Below are 25,915 nucleotides of genomic sequence, written 5' to 3'. Positions count from 1 at the left end.
AATGGAGCAAACAATGGAGCAAATGATCAAACAATTATTTGGTAAACGCCTAGAAGATGATAAGGTGATAAGCAGTGTTCCCTCTAATTTTTTCCACCCATGTGCAGAATGAATTTTGTTATGTGCACCAAAATGGAGGTGATGTGTGACACATCACCTTCATATTGGTGCACATAACAAAATTCATGTGGTGGGGGTGGGGCCGAGGGGTTCTTGTGGGAGGGGGCCCAGGGCTGGGGCAGAGGATAGGGGTGCAGGGGTGTGAAGGCTCTGGGGTGGGGCTGGGGATGAGGGGTTTGGGGTGCAGGAGGGTGCTCTGGAGCTAATGCAGGGAGAGAGGAGTCCCCCAGCACTCTCTCCCCACAGCAGCACCTGGGCTGGGAGGGGGGAGGGGGAAAAAGGTGCCTGTTCCCACTGCGGGAGCTCTGGGGCTGGGGCTGCAGGATAGGCTCCCCTACCCCCGCTCCAGCAGGTCCAGACCAGGGGAGGGCTGCCTGGGCCCGGCCTGGGCTGCGCCGCCCTGGACGCGGCTGGGTCCAGGTTGCTCTGGGATCGGGCCGGGTCGGCCCGGGCCGCGCCACTCCGGCTGTGCCGGGGCCTGATCCGTCCGCAGCTGAGTCTGTGCCGCTCCAGCTACAGCAGGTCCTGGCCGCAGGGTGAGTTGGGGCCGGGGAAGGGGCACCCCTACGCCGGCAGGTTGGGGGCCGGGCTACATGGAGGACAGGGGAGGGACGCCCCTCCCCCGGCAGGTCCCCGGGAGGGTTCCCTAAGCGCCTGCGCGGCAATAAATAGGGTGCTGCTCGGCTGCACAGCTTACAGGGAACTTAGGTGATACGTATCAGTCAACATGGATTTGTCAAGAACAAATCACGTCAAACCAACCTAATATCCTTCCTTTACAGGGTAACAAGCCTTGTGGATAGAGAGAAGCAGTAGAGTGATATATCTCAACTTTAGTAAGACTACTGATACTATCTCACATGAACTTTTCATAAGCAAACTAGGGAAATATAGCCTAGGTGGAGCTACTATAAGGTGGATGTACAACTGGTAGTTATCAGTGGTTCACAGTCAAGCTGGAAAGGCATATTGAATGGAGTCCCACGAGAGTCTGTCCTGAGTCCAGTTCTATTCAATATCGTCATAAATTATTTGGATAACGGCATAGAGAGCACACTTATAACGTTTGAGGTCAATACTAAGCTGGGAGGGGTTGCAAGCACTTCAGAGGACAGGATTAGAATTCAAAATGATCTGGACAAACAGGAGAAATGATGGAAATACACAAGATAAAATTCAGTAAGGACAAATGCAAAGTATGACACTTAGGAAGGAATACTCAATTGCACAAATACAAAATTGGAAGTGACTGCCTAGGAAGGAGTACTGCAGAAAAGAATCTGGGGGTTATAGTGGATCATAAACTAAATATGAATCAACAATGCAATACAGTTGCAAAAAAAAGCCAACATCATTCTGGGATGTATTAGCAGGAGAGTTGTAAGCAACACATGAGAAGTAATTCTTCCACTCTACTCAGCTCTGATAAGGCCTCAATTGGAGTACTATGTCCAGGTCTGGGACATCACACTTTGGAAAAATGTGGACAAGTTGGAGAAAGTCCAGAGAAGAGCAACAAAAATGATTAAAGGTCTAGAAAGCATGACCTGCGTGGAAAGATTGAAAAAGTTGGGTTTGTTTAGTCTGGAGAAGAGAAGACTGAGGGGGGCCATAACACTCTTCAAGTATGTAAAATGTTGTTATAAAGAACAGAGTGATAAATTTTACTCCTTATCCACTGAGGACAGGACAAGAAGTTGGGAGATTTAGGTTGGACATTAAGAAAAACTTCCTAATTGTAAGGATAGTTAAGCACTGGAAAAAATGACCAGGGGAGGTTGTGGAATCTCCATCATTGGAGATTTTTAAGAGCAGGTTAGACAAACACGTTTCAGGGATGGTCTAGATAATACTTAGTCTTGCGTCAGGGAAGGCTTCCAGTCCTACATTTCTATGGTTTATTTGTCAACAAAGAATGAAAACAATGCTATTGCTGAGTTTCCCTCCACACTCCCTAGAGACCAAATATGTGTGCTCAATAGTTTAAAAAGAGAAAGAAAATAAGCATATTCATAAGCATTTTAAAAAATATTTTGATTATCTCATTCTTCCCCTCCCTTTTATGCTGCTTGTCTTCTCAGAATGCAAGTCTACAGGACAAGGTTATGTCTTCCTATGTTGGAACAGCAATCCGAACTGGGGCCTCAGGACACTACTGCAATATTAATATTAAACTACGTTGTCACCAAGACTCTGGCAGGCAATAGTCTGCATTCCCAATAGTCTGCAAACACTGTTTCAAAGGAGACAGTTTTAAACTGCCTTCAGAAATCTAATTCTTAAACACTGTAGTGTTAAGACAACTATGTACGACTGTCATCACATTTCATGGTAAGCTGTCAACAATGCAACCATTCACTGGTACATTATGTAGGTCAAAGAGAGCTTCATCACACTCTCAAAAAGAAGATTGGAGGGACTTGATAACAGTCTTCAAATATGGTAAGGGCTGTTATAAGGAGGACAGTGACCAATTGTTCTCCATGTCCACACAAGGTAGGACAAGAAGTAATGGGCTTACTCAGCAGCAAGGTAGATATTAAGAAAAGCTTTCTAACTACAAGGGTAGTTAAACTCTGGAACAGGCTTCCAAAGGAGGCTGTGGAATCCCCATCACTGGAGGTTTTTAAGAAGAAGTTGGACAAACACGTCTCTGGGATGGTCTAGATTTGTTGGTTCCTGCATCAGTGCAGCGGGCTGAACTTAATGACCTCTCAAGGTCCCTTCCAGTCCTACATTTCTATGATTCTCTGACTCAATGACCTGCTATGCTATCTAGTCCTAGGAGTACCTTTCTGACAAATTAACATAACAGCAGCCATATGGGTCAAACCAAAGGTCTATCTAGCCCAGTATTCTGTCTTCTGACAGAAGTTCAGCAGAGTAAGTTCTACTTTAGTCACAATCCTATACAGACTCTGAATTTTATTGCAATTACATAATATTAAGTAACAGTGAAAATTTTCTGGGTTTTTTATTCTTTTTAAATAATTTAAATTGAAATGAATTATATTAATGCTCTGAAGTTGTGTTTCGACTATATATTCCCTAAAGAGACAATGCTGGATAGTTGGAGCCAGGGAAGAATTTTCCTTAACCTGTTATAATCTTGGCCTTCACAATATCCTCTGGCAAAGAGTTCCACAGATTGACTGTGCGTTGTGTGAAAAAATACTTCCTTTTGTTTGTTTTAAACCTGCTGCCTATTAATTTCATTTGGTGACCCATAGTTCCTGTATTATAAGAAGGAGTAAATAACACTTCCTTATTTACTTTTCTCCACACCAGTCATGATTTTATAGACCTTCATCATATCCCCCCTTAGTCGTCTCTTTTCCAAGATGAAAAGTCCCAGTCTTATTAATCTCTCCTCATACGGAAGCCATTCCATACTCCTAGTCATTTCTGTTGCCCTTTTCTGAACCTTTTCCAATGCCAGTATATCTTTTTTGAGATGGGGCGACCATATCTGCACGCAGTATTCAAGACGTGGGTGTACCATGGATATATATAGAGGCAATAGGATATTTTCTGTCTTACTATCTCTCCCTTTCTTAATGATTCCCAACATTCTGTTCACTTTTTTGACTGCTGCTGCACATTGAGTGGATGTTTTCAGAGAACTATCCACAAAGACTCCAAGCTCTCTTTCTTGAGTGCTAACAGCTAATTTAGACCCCATCATTTTATATGTATAATTGGGATTATGTTTTCCAACATGCATTACTTTGCATTTATCAACACTGAATTTCATCTGCCATTTTGTTGCCCAGTCACCCAGTTTTGTGAGGTCCTTTTGTAGCTCTTCACAGTCTGCCTGGGACTTAACTATCTTAAGCCATGGAGTTTGAAGAGAATCAAAAGAATAATGTCATTGAAGGGTGTAAAACAGACTATTGGGCCAACTAAATTCTCTAGTCATCTAAAAAGAAACAGATATTATTGTAACGGGGGGGGGGGGAGAGGGGAAGGGGAAGAGACGGAACAAATAAATAATCCATGCACCTATTTGTCATTAGATCTTTTGCCATTAGTGTCAGCGAAGAGGACACATGGCAACTCATCCAAATATACAATATATCAATATGAATGTACACTAGGTCCCTACGGAAATTATTAACTACAGTGGTACTGAATAGAGCTGTGTGAAGAACCAATTTTTTGGCTTTCTGGCAGTTGCAAAAAAACCAAAACTTCTTTTGGGTCAACCCAAAACTGAAATTGTTTGGAATTTTGACCAAATCCAAAAGTCAAAACATTTTTGTTTTGGGTCAAACTAAATGTTTTGTTCAGATATGGGGGATCTTTAACCATTTTTTTAAATAAAAGCAAGGAACTGAATGGTTAGAGTTACAAAGGGATTTAGGTGCCATTCAAAAAATTCTGGTGGTGGTATCACTACACCTCCCTGCCATGCCTAGCAGCCCAGTAGTTAGGGATGTGGGAAACCCAGGCTTAAATCCCCTCCCTGGAGCAGGGATTTGAAGCCAGGTGAGTGCCCTAGCCACCAGGCTATTGGCTATTCTGAGTTGGGAATCTCTTAATCTTTCCTGCTGAAGCTGTTCCACTTTGTATAAATATAGAGTCATTTTCATTCACTAGCCCAATGAATATTATTTATACAAAGTGGAACATCTTCAACAGGAGAGATGAGGACCTATCCCAGAAAAGCCAATAGCCTGGTGATTAAGGTACTCACTAGGGTTCAAGTCCCTGCTCCAGACTAGAGATTTGAACCAGAATCTCCCCCATCCAAAGTGAGTACCCTAACCATTTGGCCACTAGGGGGGCACTGGCACCACCATCACCTCCTCTGTTTTATAAAATGGTGCTTAAGTCCCCTTGTGCATCTAGTTTGAAAATCAAAATGTTTCATTTTTGAAAGTGTCAAAATGAAGCATTTTGACACGAATATTTTTTTCCCACTGAAATAATTTGCCAAAATTAATAAGAATTTGAGAAACATTTTGGACAACCCAAATCTGTATTTTTCAGAAAAATAAATTGTCTGAAAAATGTCACCCAGCTCTAGTACTTAGCTTTTTGCCCTCTCCCACAAATATAGTTTTTAAAGTAGAGTTTCATTGTGACAAGACAATGCAGCAGTTGTGGAAGCCCTGCCACCTATGTGGGAGAGATCCACTCCACTTCGAGTGGGAAACAGACCGGTAGCAATTGGCTCTTCTTTATTCCATGCTGGGAACAGCTGTGGCAAGATCCTCCTTACCCCTTTCCTCACAAGCTGCATGCAACTTTTCTTCTTCCCCTGCACTCAACTAGAGCAGAGAAGGAGATGATTTCTTTGGAATGAACTTAATATCTACCTGGTAAGCAATGATTACTGGTTTACAGGAGGATTAATCCAGAAGAACCCACACAGGTCTTGTCTTTTCTACAAATTTTTATTGTCTTCGAAAACTGAAGAATCATGTTAGCTAACTCAGTGCTGATCATAACTTTGTAGTTCATGTAGACAAGGACAATTCAGATACAGTATAATGTCTATGTTTGCCCTTGTCTACCTTTATAATGTCCATGTTTGCTTGTTAGCTCGCTAGAATCTTCACAGTCATGTTCTAATACAAGATTGTGTAGTGATGACAAAGCAGAGTGAAGCTTTATTATAGAAGTAGTGATAATCAAATGAAATTAAATGGCTTGGAGTCTCACTACCACAGATTTCACTGCACATAAGTTCTGCTGTAGTCACAATCCTATACAGACTTTGAATTTTATTGCAATTACATAATATTAAGTAACAGTGAAAAATTTCTGGGTTTTTTATTCTTTTTAAATAATTTAAATTGAAATGGATTATATTATTGCTCTGAAGTTGTGTTTCAACTATATATTCTCTAAAGGGGCAATGCTGGATAGTTGGAGCCAGGGAAGAATTTTCCTTAACCCTTGTGAGTCATAACTCACTTCATGCTCATTATTTTTCCTAAGGCACACAGTGTACACAGCTAACCTGCCATTTTCAAGGCTGTACGCAGTTTCACCAAAGGCAGTATACCGGATAGATATAAGACCATTCAGGATGAAATTTCACTAATTCTTTCATCCCCAAGGCTGTTTAGCTCATGAACTCATCTACAACTTAATACCTTCTTGCAGTACTAAAGAAATTCTTATCAATTTGCAAAATGTCAAACAGCTACTTAAATGCGTACAAAATAAAAACTACACATTTTCACTTTCCATTTTAAAAGTTCCATGTGTTTTGGAAGGTAGTGCCAGTGCAGATCACAAGGGAAGATAAATCTTATTAACTACTATATTTCCCCTTTTGTCTGATGCTATCTCTACATTCCATCATTTCAATCCTTTGAAATTCCTTTGTTCTCCCTGAGATCACTATTTCCAGGAGAAATCTGGCACTGGATCTAAAGGGAACTCCACAACTAAAGTTTCCCTGAAGATCAAACATGCAGGTAAATTATTTCTCCTCCCACCCACTTTCCATTGCTCCCAATATTTAAAAAAAGAAATTTTAGTAAGCGCTAACAAGATTGCATTTCCTGTATCATGAAAATGTGAGCTCTCAGATTCAGTTATGCACAGAATTTAAAAATGGTTTCAGCATTTGACCATCCTATAACATTTTGGCAAAAAGAAAGCATTTCAGAATAGAGATGGCCATTTTCTTGATGTTTATATTTAGGAAGCATATATCTATCAGAATATACACATAAAAACGTATTTATTCCCCACCTAACATCCACTTTTTTTATGGTAATTGTTTGAGACTGTCCTTCACCTACCAATGAATGCAGACTCCCTTGTAATTTAATTCATGTGTTTTCTAATTAACATATTGTACTTTTTTTTTTTTTTTACTGAACATCATTCGTTGTCAATCCAGGAATCGATGATCATATCAAAAAAGTAGACAATTACCAGAAAAGAGGCACAATATTCTGATGTGGAAAATATAGCTCCAACTATCTAATAAGGACAATAAAAACCTTGAACTTATTTACTGATTTTTACAAAATGTAATGTGAACAGAAAATGAATCCAGACAAAATCTTTTTCATTTAAACTTTCTCAAAATTCTACAACTCTGTGCTAATGTATGAGAACCATAAAGGGAAACTAACTAGAAACAAGACTGAAACTGGCCAGTTTTATGTTCACTGTCCAAAGTGAATGTCATGCTTTGCTGAATCAGGTCTAACGTGTCCCCTAATTTTAGGTATAGGTGCCAGAACTTGTCTATTTCCCTCTGTGGATTTCTAGTTCACAGCACTCACCGAAGGAGATGCTTATAATATGAGAAGTTCTCCCAACAATGGCATGTATTAATTTATAATATTTTCCCAAGATCCTTTATCAAGTTTCAGTTGTAGGTCAAATAATTTATGATTCAGAAAGATAATCTCTGCATTTAAAATTTATTGTTCTTTCTGAGGTTGGTTCTAATTAGCGCTCATCATTTTCATTGCTCATGAAATACATCTTCACTGAACTATTCCTACTCAATAGCAAGGATTTCTCCAAGCTGACTCGATTTAGCAGAGTTACAATTATGAATCATCTCACTGAGACATAAGTTATGATCCTCAATGACCACTAATGAAGGTTTCCTAGCTGTTAAAATATCAAAGCAGCATATATCAGAACACTTCAGAGCACAAGATAGACTTCCAGTTTTGCACTTCTCATATATTTATTGTGTACTGTAAATTACATCATAGGCTGCCTCCAACACTGACAACCTTGTACCCCTGAGCTAAAACACCAGGTTTTAATAACCACTTCTGACAATCTTTTGATCACTGGGGGTAGATGAAAGGCAATGCCGTCTGCTGCAGGCAGTCTGTTCAGTCAAAACAAAGGAAACTTCAGAGAGACAGAGATGCATCAGGTGTTAATCTCAGATGAACAATGCAGAAGGCAAACCGATTGGCTGGCTGTCCTCATTTCAAGTTACAAACCGCTAAGTGGCTGGAAGTGGCCTCAGTCAAAATGCATGCAGGAAAGAAAGGCACTACAGTTCTCATTAAATACTTTGCTTTAGAAACATGTAACTTTGAGGATTTCTCTGAACTAAATCAGAACATTTATTCAACTATTTGGTTTCGTACAGCAGGTTCGGGGGAAAAAAACAGTTATTTTCTTTTGTAAAAAGATATTTCTACTGAAATACTGTTGTGAAATAGTCTCCCAAGAGAAGCATTGTGGGTTCCAGGATATTAGAGAGACAAGGTGGGTGAGTAAAAGATATTACCTCACCTACCTTGTCTCCCAAGAGAAGTGGCAAAAACCTGTCACTTGCGACTTTTTAAAAGTATACTGCACAGAACTCTTGAAAAAATATACTGCAGGGAACAATCCTGCATTACTGGCGAAGGACTGGATGGTCTAATAAGTATTTTGCTCCCCCATTAGAAAATGTTTGTAATTCTATTATGATGATTTATATTATTCTTATACTGCTCCAAAATGCATACTAGGTATTTTCAGATATATAAGAAAACAGGTCCTTGCTATGAAAAAAGTTTATCTAAATAGACAACAAGTGAAAAGTGTCTGAGGTAAAAGCTACCACAAGTTTTCATTCCTGTTTTTCCCGTCATCTCTCTCTCTCTCTCTCTTTTTTTTTTTTTTTACACTATTTTTCCCATTTGGGGGCTGTTTTAGAGTTTTGTTATTTGTCTTTTTAGTTGTCCAACTCATGCAATCTGAGTGTTAATTTATTTGTATCCTGTGACTTTTTATTTAACCCTTGCCTGTTTTCTTTGTGTATTTTAACTCTTACCCCTTTAAAAAAAAAAAGATTTTTCTTCTTTGTAGAGTTGCTCAGAAGTTACTTCTAATAGACTAATGAATGCTACAAACTAAAGTTCCAATCCTGCAAGTCATTCCCCATGGGCAGACCCTTGCACAAAGCAATTTGCGGGGTCAGGGCCTAAAAACCTGACACAGCAAACCTTTACACATAAACAAACAAACAAATACCTACCTTGTAAATAAAAACCCTAACAAAATGCAAACCTGCCACATGCCACCCATTTTGAAGCAGCATTTTGGGACCTCTTTTTGCTAATATTTAAAGCATCTCCTTCTGGGAATAAACAGTGTTTCAAATATTTAAAATCTGAAGAAAGAAGAAGAAGACGATGAACTGTTACAATTTGACAGACCTAAAACAAAGTTTGGAGTTGTTAAACCAGAGACGCCATACGCCTTCACTGTGGTGTGAGACATGCAGCCAACTGTCTGCCTCTTCCTGAACAGCACAGGTATCCAGTATAACTGCAATTCCTGATGTTTCTTATTTCTACTATTTAAAAAATATGTTTTTGTAACTGGTTAATTAATCCAATGCTGTTATGCCTGATACATCTTGGAGACCAATCAACCACATTCTTTCTTTCATAGCGTCTCTTTTAGCATTGAAATCACCTGTTAACGCTTACTGTTTGTTTCATGCTTCTTACATTGTACTGAATCTTGTTACGAGGCCTTATATGCCACAACATGACGCAGAAAATTACAAGTACTTTACAAAAATCAGTTTGCCATTCTTGAATATAAAAACACAAATACATGAACATAGGTGCTGGTGTTGGGGGTGCAGCCACAACCCCTGTCTTCAAGTGGTTTTCATCAGATACAGGTTTTACAGTTTGGTTCAATGGTTCTCAGCACCCCCACTTTACAAATTGTTCCAGGGCTCCTGTACATGAATAGGATGAAGCCAGCTGATATTTTTTTACCATTCTGGTATTAACTATTTTGGTGGGTCTCCTTACCAGTCCCTATGATGGGCATTCCTGATTAATCAGTGAAATAGAAGAACAGTTGTAAAATGACTCTACCAGATTTCTACAGCGAGTTTTAGCACCTACAACAGGAAATGGAAGCGTAATGTGTATGAGAAACAGAGTAATATAAAACCTTGTCATGCCTCAGTTTCCCCTTCTGTAAAAGAGAGATAATATTTTCCTGTTTCTAAGGGGGTTTGTAAGGATTAATTCATTAACCTTTGTATAATGCTTCGAATGCTCTTCAAGACAAGGTATTACAGAAGTGCAACCTATTACACACCATGAAGACCTCAAATTCCTTCTGGTGATGGAAAAAACAGTAAAGAACAAATTTACAGGGACAGTCTATCTAGGTTTCTACATGGCACTAATCACTGTAGTATCCAAACACCTCACACACATTGACGAACCTGTCTTCATTGACGAACCTGTGAGCTAGGGCCATTTTACAGATGGGGAACTAAAATAGAGACAGATTATGTGATTTATACAAGGTCACACAAGGGCGTGTGTGAGCTGACAACTGAACCCAGATCCTGAGTCCCAATCCACTACTTTAATCACAAGACTATCCTTCCTCTGCTTTAAGGCTAGGCGTTTAAGAGATCATTATTGTCAAGTGATGTTGATGTTATATTAAGAACAAAAATTAGCAAGTCTTTTATATGTGCCAGCTGTTAAAAAGCATAAGCATTGCAGCTATTAAATACCAGTGCCCATAAGATCAAAACCCTGAAGGGCTAGCAATGCTAACTGCTCCTAGATTTGTTCTTTTCCCCGGTGTTAAAGAATTTGTTTTATTTCTAATTGCTTTATAACTTTAGCTGAGATATTCAATTCCACCTGTTTCCTTTTCAAGGTACTATCAGTAAAATCCAACCACAGCATTTGATCCTTCAGTTACTAAATTCAAACCATTTTAAAACATCCTGCTTTCATCTTTACAACCCTCTTTCCTACTTTTAAACCATGCTACCATTTTAGAAGAATGTACTTGACTTATAAAATGTGCATATGATTCTTTTAACATTTTCATGCTTTGTATTGTGTTGTAAACATCTCTTCATGTTTTATCTGCTCAACCATAAATCAGAGACTAACATCTCAGAAGCCTCACAAATGACAATTTTTCTACATAGAATAAATCTGAGAGACTCCAATACTAAAAATCTTGCTTTCAGCTTTCACAAGAAGATCAGAGAAAAAGGCCTACAAAGCAAAAAGTGGGATACTCAGCTAAATTAAAAACAGCAAAGAAAAAAGTGACAGTGTGATAAAGTTAGTAAAATATGGGAACAAATAAATGAACATTTCAGTCCTGTCTAAGCTGACAATAAGCCAACATTCTGCTGATTCCCAGGCGCTCCTCCCCCACCCTTTTGTTTTGTTCTGTTTATTTCTATAGAACAATGTTTTGAGAAAACACCTTCAGCGTTCACATCAGCATGTAGAATATTGTGGGATCACATAGTGTCCACTTAACTGGACACTATGTAACCTCAGGGAAGTCACTGCCTCTCTCAGTATTTCAGTTCCTCCAACTGTAAAATGTAGGATAACGTCTACACATAGCACAGACATGGGGTGAAGATTAATGTTTGATAAAGCATTCTGAATATGTAAAAGCATAATAGAAAGTGATATATTAGAAATAATTGTTTTTGTTTTATTTAAATTTAAAATGCAGTGTTTAAGAGACCGATTTCCAAATACCATTTATTTTGTGTATTGGAACTGCAAGCAATAAGACTGGCTCATGCTGAGTTTTTCGGGCTTGCATGGTTGGCTTACATATCACAAGCTGTATGTCTTTAAACTAGAAATGAAATATCATGCTCTGTTCCTAGGTAGTTATGTTAAGATTTTTTTTCTATTATTATGATTAAAAACATTGCACAACATGGTGTTCTTTCATTCTGAAGTGATCCATGGAGAGCACCTGAAGACAATAATTCTAAATTATTCCAGTACCGGAAAAGAGAGGGGGCACTCAAACAAACAGAGTGGAAGAAAGCAGTTTGAACAGGTGGGAGTGAAAAGCAGTGACATGTTGTAGTACACTACCGAAGGGGTGAAAGATATAGTGCAGTGTTGTATGATGTGGAAGAGAACGAGGACCACTGGGTTAGAATGCCACTAAGATGCTAGATTAGGTGAGACATACAATTCTGAAGTACTATGATATTGAAAAGTGATGCAGAGGCAGAACAACTGGTAAGGGACAAGAGACACACTAAGTATTCAGCACCTTTCTGCAGCAGTTCACTATTTTATAGTCCATGGCACCATGCTCATTTCTTCAGACCACTGCACATTCTACAGAACTAGACAAATTTTCCCACTATTTACCCAGACCAGCAACTCTCCTGATAACATTTTCCACAATTTTTTGATAGATTCTGTTTCTATAAAACAGGTGCCTAACAGAAAACAGTCTGAAATATTTCTCTAGACATTTTCTACAAACAAATCACACACTTTTTAGGATGACTTTCTAGATCACTCATCACACATTTTCCCCAACATTATCCCAACCTCAAAGATATTTTAGCCATATTTGCCAAAATATTTTTAACTCTATAACATTTTTAATACTCTTTCTCCAGGACCGTGAAACATTTTACACTCTGCTTCTTCTATTGTACCTAAAAGGCACAATCAATTTAACAGAATTGTCATAGAAGACATTTGATTATTTTTACTTACATCAGAAAATCCAGTTACAGTTTACTCCTTGTGATGGAAAACTAATTTATAAGTACATACCTTTCTTCAGCTAGATCTATAAATAATGGAAATTGTGCTGTTGACACCTCATGCACTATTTGGTGTTTTTCTTAAAGCCCCAGCTACTCGAGTCAAGTGATTACTTCAGAATCTCAGTTTTCGTTATTAAAAAAGGTTTCTAGCCCTCACATGGTTGCCGAAAAAAGTTTGAAAATGTAACCCCTAAAGGTTCAAATCTGGAAGGTAAATAAAAACCTTAAAATGTATTACTTCTAAAAAAAAGTCACGATTTTTAAACTCGGCCTTATTTACTGCACACTATTGAAAAGCTCCTCTCAAGACAGAATTATAAATTTCCAAATGGACTCAGAACTTCTGCAAATCATATAGCACAGTCTCAAGTCAGGCACCCAGAAATGAGGAACACAATTAGTGACTTCCTCTGAAAAGTTTGGTTTAAGACAGTGGCTTGTCCAGCATCATAAAAAATCTGGCAGAGGCAGGGATAAAATCCAGCTCTCCTGGGCAGTATTCAACTGCCTTAACCACTGTACTATCCTTCCTCTTCCTCCCCTGCCTCATTCACTATACACCTTCCAACTTCTGCTACAAATAAGCCTGGGGTCGTACAGCCAACAGTCTCCACTATATAACCCTGATTCATCCCCAGAGCAGTCCATTCTGTGCACTAGGAATAACAGAAAACAGACACACACACCCCAAAAAAAATTATAAAAAAAAAAAGAGGCCAGAGGCACCACAGTAAGAAAAAGAGAGACTATACGGAACTGTTCCACTGCTCAGTGCCAGGTAATGTGACTGATGCATGGACAGCGTATGGTGGACACAGAAATGGCGGCTGGGATTGGACAGATTCTACAGCACTTCCAGACCTTAACACTGACCTCAGGATCGAACAATATTCAAAATGTTAATCACAGATCTAAAATGAAAATAAGCTAAGATCAGAAATTTAACAGCAGCAACATCACAACAAGTCTTCAGTCAGAACATTCCCACTAGTAGATTCTCCCCCCAGTGAGATCTGGAAAACAAAGCAGAGCCATATAGTATTTAAAATCAGTTATCACAATCTAGAAGAAGAAAATGGGGGCACAAAACACAGTTTGCTACCTTTACATACTTTTAAAAGTATGTTTGTATGTGTATTTTCCAAAAATGGCTAACAGAAGACACAGAAATTTCATCATGTGGAACCATATTGACTACCCCATCGTCATCATCAGGGTCAGAACCTTCAGATCCATCACAGACCTCTGCCATTTGAACTAACAGAATAACTGATAACAGTCATAGGTTGTCATCCTCTTTGTGGATCAGCATTAGAGAGGGATAAGACACTCACTTTGCCAGTGGATTTCACAGCTATTGACTGATACCAGACGAATGCTGAGACTCAGGAAACCTGGGTTCTGTTCCAAGTTCTCAGGGGAATGTGCTCTAGTGGTTACATACCCCTCTGTCCTTGTCCCCACTCAGGCCTGACCCCTTCTGCCTCTCCAGCCTGTCACTGACACAGCGCCTTTCCTGTTCACCTGCCTCCCCATAGTTCTTTGTCTCTGCTGAACATGTGTGAACTTCGCTTTTCAGAGGCTCATAGCTTTGCCAGATGTGGACAGATTTTCATAGGGATGGCAAAAGACACATCCTAGATAGACATCACCCCCTCTCCTGCCAAATTTCAAGTCCCTGCTCCAAAGAATGGAGGCACTAGAGCTTCTCAATGAGTGCAACAATTTAACATGGGCAAAACAACATTTTTTCCCCAAACCTCATTATGAAAAACAGTTGGATCATTTGAGCGGATACTAAAAAATTAGCCCGAGGCAGACGCCCAGCATGAACAGTTTCAGCCCAAATGGTTAAAGTTATAAACAGCTTAACAAGGATCTTATATTCCACCGTGTCTGGCAACTTAACCTATCGGTATCACTACCTACACCATCAATAATATAGTGAAGATGCTGGAATGTAATGGAGACCACAATTTTTAGATGGCCTCAGGTATTATCATATTTGACCCACTGTAAATTCTGCCCCAGAGAAACACACATCAGAACTTATGAATTTGCTGGCAGGCATCTAGAGGTGCCCTCTTTACCCTCCCAAGCACAGTAAAGTCTTATTACACATCTTGGTTCAGACTTCCTTCTCAGAAGCCGCCGAGTCCTTCCTGTCAAACTTGGTCTCAATGCTACCCTCTCCAGTCTCAACTCTCCCTACAGTCCTCGCCCATCTGCTGCAATCTGAACCAATAATTTATGATGCTAGCAACCAAATGGGCCTTTATAGAACAGATGTTAAATCTCAGTCTCATGCCTATGTTTGACTTCCCGCCATCCCATACATAGAATAGCATTAGCTTGCCACAATACTAAATATTCTCCACACAAACCTTCTGAGGTTCAACAAGAGGGGGGGAAACTATAGTAAAAAAAGATCCACTGTTGTACAATGTCCTGAATTACAGCTATTTCCCTGACTTTGTAATAAACTTTTATTCCTTTGCTTTCCTGCATAAAAGTAGCTGCCCTCAGAGCTTTGGACTCCAAAGTACACTATGGCATTCTTACCATTCTCAGCTATTCCAAGTGTTTACAAATAGCTTCTAAAATGGCTACTTTTGAGACAAAACATATTAATAAGGAATATCTATAAGCTGAAAACTGTGAAATCAATCCCTGGTGCATACATATCCATTTTCTAAAACATTTACCGGAATCTTAAAAAAGGCAGATTAAGCAACAGCCTCCAAACAAAATTTCAATTCTCTTTTTAGCCCTACAGCATTCAGTTCAAAATGGAAACTGAACCTGCTGTCAATTCATTTCAGCTGTTTCTGTTAGGGTACAAACTGAATTTTGAATATAGGCAAAACTACAAAAGTATGGGATATAAAAGAAGAATAAGAAAGGAAGGCTGGTGGCACATCTTCAAAATTGCATTGCATCAACACTGAGGAAGTTGCAGGCACTTAAACAAGCCTAAGAGACAACTTTCCTATTCAGATCTATACTTATTTTGTACAAGTTATGTACACTGTAAGAGAGAAAAGTACTTTGTATAAAAGTATAGTTTTAAGAAGAATTCTTATGTGCTGTGTAAGCGCTTTCATCTGAAGATCTCAAAACAGTTTTCTATTTTACAGATGAGGAAACTGACAAACATAGGTTCCATAGGTTACCCAATCCTGAGTCCACTGAAGAAAACAGCAAAACTCCCACTGACTTCAATAGAAGCAGGACTGGGGCTTAAATGACTTGATACAGCTCACACAGTAAGACAATGGCAGAATTAAGGATATAGCCCAGAAGTCCCAATTCCCATACTCTAACCACTACGCAATTCCACCTCACCTCATTCAGTGGTGCACTTTTTATACTACCAACACTAACAATATTGCCTTGAGGTTTGGAAATCTTGTCAGCTCATTTTTGAGTATGCCAACTACTTTTGGGATCTATATTTTTGATTATCGATACATGAACATATACACAGTTCTGTAGTGCAACTTCTAGGTGTTCATAACTCATACAGAATACACAGCTCCCCTCATATCACCATATTCACCTAGAGTCCATGGAAATATTTCTGGAGCTAAGACAACATCACTTTACAGTTCAAGCTAAAAGATGATGGGCTCACCTGATTGACGGAATTGGCTGCACAGGAAGCAAGTCCAGTTCCAATGGAGGTAAGCAGGAAACAAGTTAGGTCAAAAGGGACTGGAGCCATAGCAAACCCAGCAGATGCGGTACTCACAACCAGAGCTGCAACACAAAAGCACACAGTATGTTTTACTAGCATGGCTCCAACAATAAGTCATTTCTCCTTTATGTACGTAACCATTACAGATCCGTTTTTTAGAACAACATAAGAACTCCACAGGTTTACTTCTGACATTAATTATTTGCATCACAGTAGCGCTTACAGGCTCCAAGCAGGGTGGAGTTATTGAAGTCAAAGCAATTCAAATCACCAATTTTAATCATGCTTTAAATCCCAGTAAGCAGGAAGCCTTGATTGAAAATCATTCATTTTAATCATGTTTTGCATTTGTATTTTTTTTATTTGCATAGAGAAAGGTTGAGTCTCATTGGTTGGCAACCAATACGACATGTTGATTTGTAAGTAAATATAGCCTTTGCACTAAATTCTTTTTGTTAACCAGTTGGATACCCATATCTATACACATTTAAGCATTAGATCGCTAAATTTACATTTATTCAGCTTCTTAATTTTTACATTTTTTATAATGTTAGAAAATGGTGAATAATGCAGTGGATGCCCTGGCTCCCTATACAATATTATTTAGTAGATTAATTTTTTACTTGTGATTGGTACCAAGCTCTGTTTGGATGGAAATTCAAATTAAGTTAAAATGCAGAAAAACAGTTTTATTAGTTATTGTTATTAAATAAAATTACCTTACATGTTCTGGATACACAAGAAAAAAAGTTTATCAAAATAAATTTTCCATTTAAAACCAACTGCTTTATTAAAGGAAGTGTTAGGTGCAGTTAAGGAACTGCCCTGATTATTTCTAGTCACTATGCTTTTCAGAATTTTAGAACTAGTAGATCTCAAACTCTCACGCGTAGGTTTCATTCAGAGACTGGAAAAGGAAAACAAGCTTTCCTGCTTCTTCAGCTCACAACTTAACTTTGGATGAACTAGCCATTGAACTAAACTAACTGAACAAGATGAAATGAAGATAATAGTCTCTCTGCACCTACAGAAGAGGCTATATTGCTGTCAAAAACTGGTTTAGCCCTTCAACAAACTCTGCTTCCAGATGCTTAGCCAGTGATTTCCATCAGTTCAGTGGTTTGACTTTCTTTGAAACTTAGCAGCAAATATGTACTACTTAATATTATTTTTTGTATTTAATTTAAATGATTTTAACAGATTATAATATGTTAGGCCTTAGCATAGGTGGCCAATTTCAAATTAAATTTTATATAGGTCCAGTTTTAAAAAATAAATTTAATTTGTTTTTTAATTTATTTTATTACTATATTTAAATACAAAATCTTTTTAAAAATCATTTTTATTCACCATGGCTCTAACCAAGAACATGGTCTCACTGTTCTACAAATAGATACTAAGAAAATTCATGCTTCACAATCGAAATAGACAAGAAAAAGGAAGGTGGAAATGAACACAGTCTCAGAGAAGTGAATTGATTTACCCAAGTTCATACAGCAGGTTAGTGACAGCACTGGGAATAGAGCTCATGTCTCCTGACTCTCTGTCCAGTGCCTTAGGCCTGGTCTACACTAGGAGTTTATGTCGAATTTAGCACCGTTACATCGACTTAACTCTGCACCCATCCACACCACGAAGCTATTTAGTTCGACATAGAGGTCTCTTAAATTCGACTTCTGTACTCCTCCCCAACGAGGGGAGTAGTGCTAAATTCGACATGGCCATGTCGAATTAGGCTAGGTGTGAATAGAAATCGACGGTAATAGCTCCGGGAGCTATCCCACAGTGCACCACTCTGTTGACGCTCTGGACAGCAGTCCGAGCTCGGATGCTCTGACCAGCCACACAGGAAAAGCCCCGGGAAAATTTGAATTCCTTTTCCTGTCTGGGCAGTTTGAATCTCATTTCCTGTTTGGACATCGTGGCGAGCTCAGCAGCACTGGCAACGATGCAGAGCTCTCCAGCAGAGATGGCCATGCAATCTCAGAATAGAAAGAGGGCCCCAGCATGGACTGATCGGGAAGTCTTGGATCTAATCGCTGTGTGGGGCGATGAATCCGTGCTTTCCGAGCTGCACTCCAAAAGACGGAATGCAAAGATCTATGAGAAGATCTCTAAAGCCATGGCAGAGAGAGGATACAGCCGGGATGCAATGCAGTGCCGCGTGAAAATCAAGGAGCTGAGACAAGGCTACCAGAAGACCAAAGAGGCAAACGGACGCTCCGGATCCCAGCCCCAGACATCCCGTTTCTACGAGGCACTGCATTCCATCCTAGGTGCGGCCGCCACCACTACCCCACCACTGACCGTGGACTCTGAGGATGGGATATTGTCGACTGCCGGTTCCTCAGACATGTTAGCGGACGGGGAAGATGAGGAAGGAGATGAGGAGGACGAGGCAGTCGACAGCACTTACAACGCTGATTTCCCTGACAGCCAGGATCTCTTCATCACCCTTACAGAGATCCCCTACCAACCGTCCCCAGGCGTTAACCCGGACACAGAATCAGGGGAAGGATCAGTCAGTAAGTGTTTTAAACATGTAAACATTTATTTTTAACAGAACAGGAATATTAACAATGGGTTTTTCATGATTACTTTGCCCTAGGCGCTTAACGTTTCAGTCCTTGGCAGTGCAACTACTGAAAAAAAATCTAACAACGTCCGGTTTAGCATGATTGTTTTGCCCTAGGCGCTCTACTGTTTAGTCCCTGCCAGTGCAGCTACAGTAAAATCCGGTCTATATATCCGAGGATAGAGCAGAAATCCTCCTGGGACATCTCCACGAAGCTCTCCTGGAGGTAATTGGAAAGCCTTTGCATCAGGTTCCTGGGGAGAGCGGCCTTATTGGGTCCTCCGTGGTAGGAAACGTTTCCGCGCCAGGAGACAATCAAGTACTTGGGTATCATTGCCTTGCAGAGCATGGCGGCATATGGCCCTGGTCTTTGCAGGCTTTCCCGAAGCATCCGTTCTTTCTCCGTCTCTGAAATCCTCATCAGAGTGATGTCGCTCATGGTAACCTGCTTTGAATTAGGTAGGGGAATGTTAGTATTGGGACTGCTTGCCTGTTTCTTTACAGAACTGTAACCGGCGGTTTACAGCCACGCGGTGGAGGCGGGAGAGGAGCAGCATACAGGGATCTTTCCCTGGGACAGCCGCGAGGGGGTGGGACAGGGGCAGAGTTCATGCTTGCCGGATTGCTGGCAGCAGGGACTGGCATTGCTTTGAACGTGAAAGGAGGCCAGTGCTATTATTAAAGTTTTAATCAGCCACAAGTCTACGGCTTACCATGTCAGCCTGTTACCCAAATTCCGCTGTCCTGTCCCGCTTGTCTGATCTGGACTGCAAGACCCCAGGCACTGAATGCGAAGGCCGAAAATTCGACCTTGTCCTGAGTGCGCATGCGATAGGTGCATGGTCTTGTTCACAGAGAAAGACTATGTTCTTTGTTCACGCAAAAATTTATTTTTCTGAGGAATTCACTCCCTTTTTCCCATCCCACAGCTGCGACTGTCTCCCGACCTCCCCTGGCATCACACTCCCAGAGGCTAGCACAGATTAGGCGTAGGAAGAAGAGGACACGGGAGGACATATTCTCGGAACTTATGGGCTGCTCCCAAGCCTAGGCAGCCCAGCAGACCCAGTGGAGGGAGAACTTGTCCCAAATCCACCGATCACACATGGAACGGGAGGAGAGGTGGCGGCAGGAAGACCAGCAGGCGACTCAAACGCAGCTTGGACTAATGAGGGAGCAAACGGACATGCTCCGGCGCCTTGTGGATGTTCTGCAGGACCGGAGGCAGGAGGACAGAGCCCTGCTGCAGTCTCTCTCTAACCGCCCTCCCCCGCCACAAAGTCCCATACCCCCCTCACCCAAAGTCCCAAGAAGGAGGGGCGGCAGAGTCCGTGAAAACTCTCACTCCACCCCTGCAGACTGCTCAAGTACCAGAAGGCTCTCATTCCCCAAAATTTGATAAGTCCTTTCCTTCCCGCATCACCCAAGCCCCCGTCCCAGTTTCATCCCCCAGTTTCATGTGTAGTTGCTAATAAAAAAAAGACGTTTCTGTTAATTACTGTTTCCATCATGTTCTTTTAGAGGAGAGTCTGTCTAAAGGGGGGGAAGGGGGTTGGTAACTGGACAGGACAGTCACCTTTACCAGGGTGCAGACGCGGGGGCAGGTTCAGCAGCAGGGCACACACACATTGCAGTCACTAGTTACCCTGGTCAGTCTGGGAGGTGGTTTTCATGTTCTGTGTGGGGGGGGGGGCTATGTGACTTTGTGGCGGGGGAGGGCGGATAGAAATCTTATGCAGCGGTCCTTATCCTGGATCACAGAGCCACGCAGCAGGGGATCTGTAACCGTCCTCCCCCTGCCACAAAGTCACATAGCCCCCACACACAGAGTCCCGAACAGGAGGGGTGGCAGGCTCCGTTGAAACAACCAGTCCACCAGTGCGGAGCCTGTCATTCCTGGAGTTTAGAAGCGTCCTTTGCATCACTACACTACACCTGCTCCCCACCACAGTCTGCGTCCCAGGTTCAACACTTTACCGCGAAAACAGTAATAAAGAAAACGGTGTTCATTAACAAAATTCAAGTGATTTTATTTTTAAACGTGTGTTGGAAGGGGGTGAACGGGGTGAACGGGGTATGTAACTGGAGAGGATAGTGAACATTTACTGGGTAAAGAAACGGGGGCAGGTTCAGCTTCTCTGTAAACAAACTTAATAGTCACAGGTTACCCTGCTCACTCAGGAACCTAGCTTTCAAAGCCTCCCAGATGCACAGCGCGTCCCGCTGGGCTCTTCTAATCGCCCCGCTGTCTGGCTGGGCGTAATCAGCAGCCAGGCTATTTGCCTCAACCTCCCACCCCGCCATAAAGGTCTCCCCCTTGCTCTCACACAGATTGTGGAGCACACAGCAAGCTGCAATAACAATGGGGATATTGGTTTCGCTGAGATCAGAGCAAGTCAGTAAGGTTCTCCATCTCCCCTTGAGACGTCCAAAAGCACACTCCACCACCATTCTGCACTTGCTTAGCTGGTAGTTGAAGAGTTCTTTTTCAGTGTCCAGGGCGCCTGTATAGGGCTTCATGAGCCAGGGCATTAGCGGGTAGGCTGGGTCCCCGAGGATGACTATAGGCATCTCCACATCCCCAAGAGTTATTTTGTGGTCCGGGAAGTAAATACCTTCCTGCAGCCGTCTAAACAGACCAGAGATCCTGAAAACACGAGCGTCATGAACCTTGCCCGGCCATCCGACGTTGATGTTTGTAAAACGTCCCCTATGGTCCACCAGTGCTTGCAGCACCATTGAAAAGTAGCCCTTTCGGTTAATGTACTGGCTGGCCTGGTGGTCCGGTCCCAGGATAGGGATGTGAGTTCCATCTATAGCCCCACCGCAGTTTGGGAATCCCATCGCGGCGAAGCCATCTATGATGACCTCCACGTTTCCCAGGCTCACTACCTTTGAGAGCAGTAGCTCAACGATCGCGTTGGCTACTTGCATCACAACAACCCCCACGGTAGATTTGCCCACGCCAAAGTGGTTCGCAACTGACCGGTAGCTGTCCGGCGTTGCAAGCTTCCAGAGGGCTATGGCCACTCGCTTCTGGACACTCAGGGCTGCTCGCATCCGGGTGTCCTTGCGCTTCAGGGCAGGGGACAGCAACTCACAAAGTTCCATGAAAGTCCCCTTCCGCATGCGAAAGTTTCGCAGCCACTGTGATTCATCCCAGACCTGCAGCACTATGCGGTCCCACCAGTCCGTGCTTGTTTCCCGGGCCCAGAATCGCCGTTCCACAACATCAACATGACCCATTGCCACCATGATGTCCTTGGCGCGGGGTCCCGTGCTTTGTGACAGGTCTGTGCCACTCTCAGACTTCAGGTCCTCACCGCGCTGCCGTAGCATTCTCGCCCGATTTCTCAGCATCTGCCTCTGGGAAAGGTGGATGATAAGGTGCGAGGTGTTGACAACGGCCATAACTGCAGCGATGGTCGCAGCGGGCTCCATGCTCGCAGTGCTGTGGCGTCCGTGCTGTCACTGACCAGAAAAGTGCGCGAACTGATTTCCCGCCGGCGCTTTCAGGGAGGGAGGGCGGGAGTGACGGTTGGATGATGACAGTTACCCAAAACCACCCTCGACACATTCTTTTCCCCAGAAGGCATTGGGGGCTCGACCCAGAATTCCAATGGGCAGCGGGGACTGCGGGAACTGTGGGATAGCTGCCCACAGTGCACCGCTTCCAATGTCGACGCTTGCCCCGTTAGTGTGGACTCACAAAGTCGAGTTACTGTCCTTAGTGTGGACACACACGTTCGACTTTGTAATATCGATTCCACATATTCGATTTAAGTAAAATCGAACTACTCTCGTAGTGTAGACATACCCTTAGTCACTAGACAAACCACCTCCCAAAGTATATGTATGGGCCATAGGTTCCAGTAGCTCACATGCCACTGTGTGAAGATTGTCACAACATGAAAAAAACATGGCTGGTAACCTCATGAGCAATGAAAAGTAGAGCTCTGATATGATGCTATCACAAAAAATACTTCAAGGCAGAAGCCCTGAACGTCTCAAGGAAGCATAAGAAAATCCAGTATGCCAAGCCTGGTGAAGATAGTCACTAAACTCTGTGTGTATCTTTGCTGCTCTGTGTGCGTATTTGACACATCTTGTTAATTTATCTGATCTGCCCAATTTGGGGCAGGGGAAGGTGCAGTAGTCAGCAGTTAAATCCAAAGGCTTAGAATGTGAGTGGATTTATGTGGCAAATAGATTCCAGATCAGGAATTTGAATTCCAGAAATGGAATTTTGTCAGAATATTGCATGCATTGCTCTACAGCTAAGAAACCCATATCCAAGTATTAAAATCATCCAAAGAATGGATGACACAAACCTAGCTTTCTTTAAGAGAAAAGTAGTACTAAAGAGAAGTTTCTCTCTTCTTGCAACAAATCAGCCAACACAATTATTGAACAGCTTGTTTATGGCCTTGAACCTTGTTATCTGAACTTAATAAATTTATAAGAGGTGAAGAAAAAATTATCATAAATTGTAGTTCTTGTAAGAACCATTAACTCAGCAGTTTTCTGACTACACAAATAATATGCTCTGTAGCGAAGTCAAATAGCACACTAAAAACCTATGGTGACCACAAATATCTGGATTATCTATGAAGTAATATTGCTCACCATGAAGGGGAAATGCAAGGCCAGAGAAGAGGCTTGATAGCAAAAGACACACTTGCAAAGGGTTCAGGAGTCACAGTAGAGAGCCAAAAGAACATGAACTCCCGCTGCCAGGCTGCTGCTAAAACAGCTAAAGTGATTGTTGGATGCAAAAACAAGGGAATGTCCAGTGGCAGCAGTGAGATATTACTTCAGAATACACCTCTACCTCGATATAACGCTGTCCTCGGGAGCCAAAAAATCTTACCGTGTTATAGGTGAAACCGCGTTATATCGAACTTGCTTTGATACACCGGAGTGCACAGCCCCACCCCCCCGGAGCACTGCTTTACCGCGTTATATCAAAATTCGTGTTATATTGGGTCACGTTATATCAGGGTAGAGGTGTACAACATTTGTGAGACCACTGCTGGAATATTGTATCCAGATTAGGTATCCACATTTTTAAAAGGACGTTGAAAAGTTAGAGGGTAAGGCTTTATGAAAGATTTAAGATCTAGAGAACCTGCCGTACAGTGAGAGACTTAAGAATTTCAACGTATTTAGTTTAGCAAAGAGAAGCTTAAGGATAGGTCTATACTGCAATGCAAGCCTGGGCTCGGACTCAGGCTAAACCCCAAACCCCTCTTTCGTCTACACGCAAATCTGTCTTACTCAGGCCAATAAGCCCTCAGAACCTGGGCCTTAGGGCCTGAGAGGGGGGCGGATTCGAGCCCAAGCCCCAGAAACTGCCTCACTTTGCAATGTGGACACAGCTCAGGCCAGGGTCCCCTGACTCGTGTCCCGAGAGCCTGCCAATGCTATCCCACAACCCCATCGGCCAGTGTTCCTTGGCTTTTCTGCCATAAGTCAATCAGCTCCCAGGAAATGGAAGCAGCCCGCCCACCCCCCGTTCAAGTACAGCTGCTCGGCGTTTAACCCTTCCATTTTATTCTGACCACTGAACTGCAAACAGAGTGAACCATCTCCTGTGTTAGCTATGGCCAGTGACAAGAAGCAGCTCTTTGCCAAGCACGCTGCTACCTGGTCACGGGACCACAGTAAGATTCTGGTAAATCTCTGGAGCAAGGCAAGCAAGACGTTTGACCTCACTAAGAGCACCAGAAATGACCACTAAGAAACAGCAGACAAGCTGGCAGCACTGGGCATTAAACAGACCAGTGACCAGTGCAGGGAGCAGATTACACGTCTCAAGGGTGACTACCAGAAAGCCAGGGATGAGACCTGCATGCCTGGGAACTCCCCATCATCCCGCCTCCTCTATGAGAGACTTCAAACAGGTGCTTGGAACTGCACCAAGCACTGAGCCAACAGCAGTTCACTAAGCCAGATCAGTAAGTACCTACACAGAGAGAAGATATGATCCTTTAGGGCTGTGGTTTCCAAACTTTTGAGTACTATGGCTCTCTTACAGGTATTTTAAAAAAGTTGATAGCTCCCCACAACCAAATACACTCCTCCCCCAAACTTTTTTTTTTTTAAAACACCAACTGAGGACACTGGATTAAGAGTTCAGGACACGAGAGTGTGGATTATTTTGTGACTTTATTCAACTACATACACTTTGTTTAATTATACATTCTGATGTAATCCAGTTTTTAAAAACTATTAAATTGAAAATATGGATTTGGGGCATGTTTGGACAAGCCCTAAGATTTTAGTGAGATGAGTGGGCCTGTTAAAAGTTCTTCAGCTATTGTGTTTGCGTTGACAAAACTCATATAACACAGAAGCTGAACTATGTTGGCTATGTCTAGATTCATCAAGGTGCAGTGCAGTGCAAAATACTGACTCCTCTTAACTTGGATGTTTTCTGCAAGGTAATAATTGAGTTGACAGATGGTATTAATTGACAAAGGAATGGTTTTCAGTGCTGTGACTGCTTGTTCCCCTATCGTAATTCTACGCATCTATTTCTGCTAGAAGTAGAAGAGTCTCGCCAACCTGTGCTTGTTTGCATTTTGCAATTCGCATGGCTATTGCATAAGATGCTTCTTGAGGTACAGTTGCTTCTTTAGGTTTTTTTTTTTTTTGCTGCTGCTGCTGCTTTAATTCTTCTGGTCTCTGAAGGAAAAAAATCACGGCTCTCATTTACGAATTCCAGGTGTTTGGGTTCTAAACGTCTCTGTATTTACCCTAGCCTCATATTTTCATTTACCAACACTTGAAAACAAATACACACTGTGGCTGTGGACTTTCTGCAGCAATCATAAAACATGAAAATTCAAACAGCCAAATGTTTGCTACATGTAGGCTTAGCACTCAGCAAAACTGTTCCATTATCAAAATAAGTTGGACTTCTCTCCCTCAGCCCCTTCCCCTATCTGCTAGTGCTGCTGGCACTGGGAGCTTCTCTTTGGCCTTC

At 41.8% G+C, this 25,915-nt stretch overlaps 1 protein-coding gene across 1 annotated transcript in view; it reads right to left on the bottom strand.

The window, feature by feature from the left end:
• LOC112119066 (protoheme IX farnesyltransferase, mitochondrial) overlaps window positions 1-25,915 on the bottom strand; it is a 161,149-nt gene that overhangs the window by 122,428 nt on the left and 12,806 nt on the right. Inside the window, exon 4 of the mRNA XM_024217612.3 lies at window positions 16,290-16,414. Within this exon, the coding sequence (XP_024073380.2) occupies window positions 16,290-16,414 (125 nt within the window). The remainder of the gene's footprint in view (window positions 1-16,289; window positions 16,415-25,915) is intronic.

Source organism: Terrapene carolina, unplaced genomic scaffold (assembly GCF_002925995.2).
Source record: "Terrapene carolina triunguis isolate 2854851 unplaced genomic scaffold, T_m_triunguis-2.0 Scaffold192, whole genome shotgun sequence".
NCBI lineage: Eukaryota > Metazoa > Chordata > Testudines > Emydidae > Terrapene > Terrapene triunguis.
This window is presented reverse-complemented; position numbering and strand designations above follow the sequence as displayed.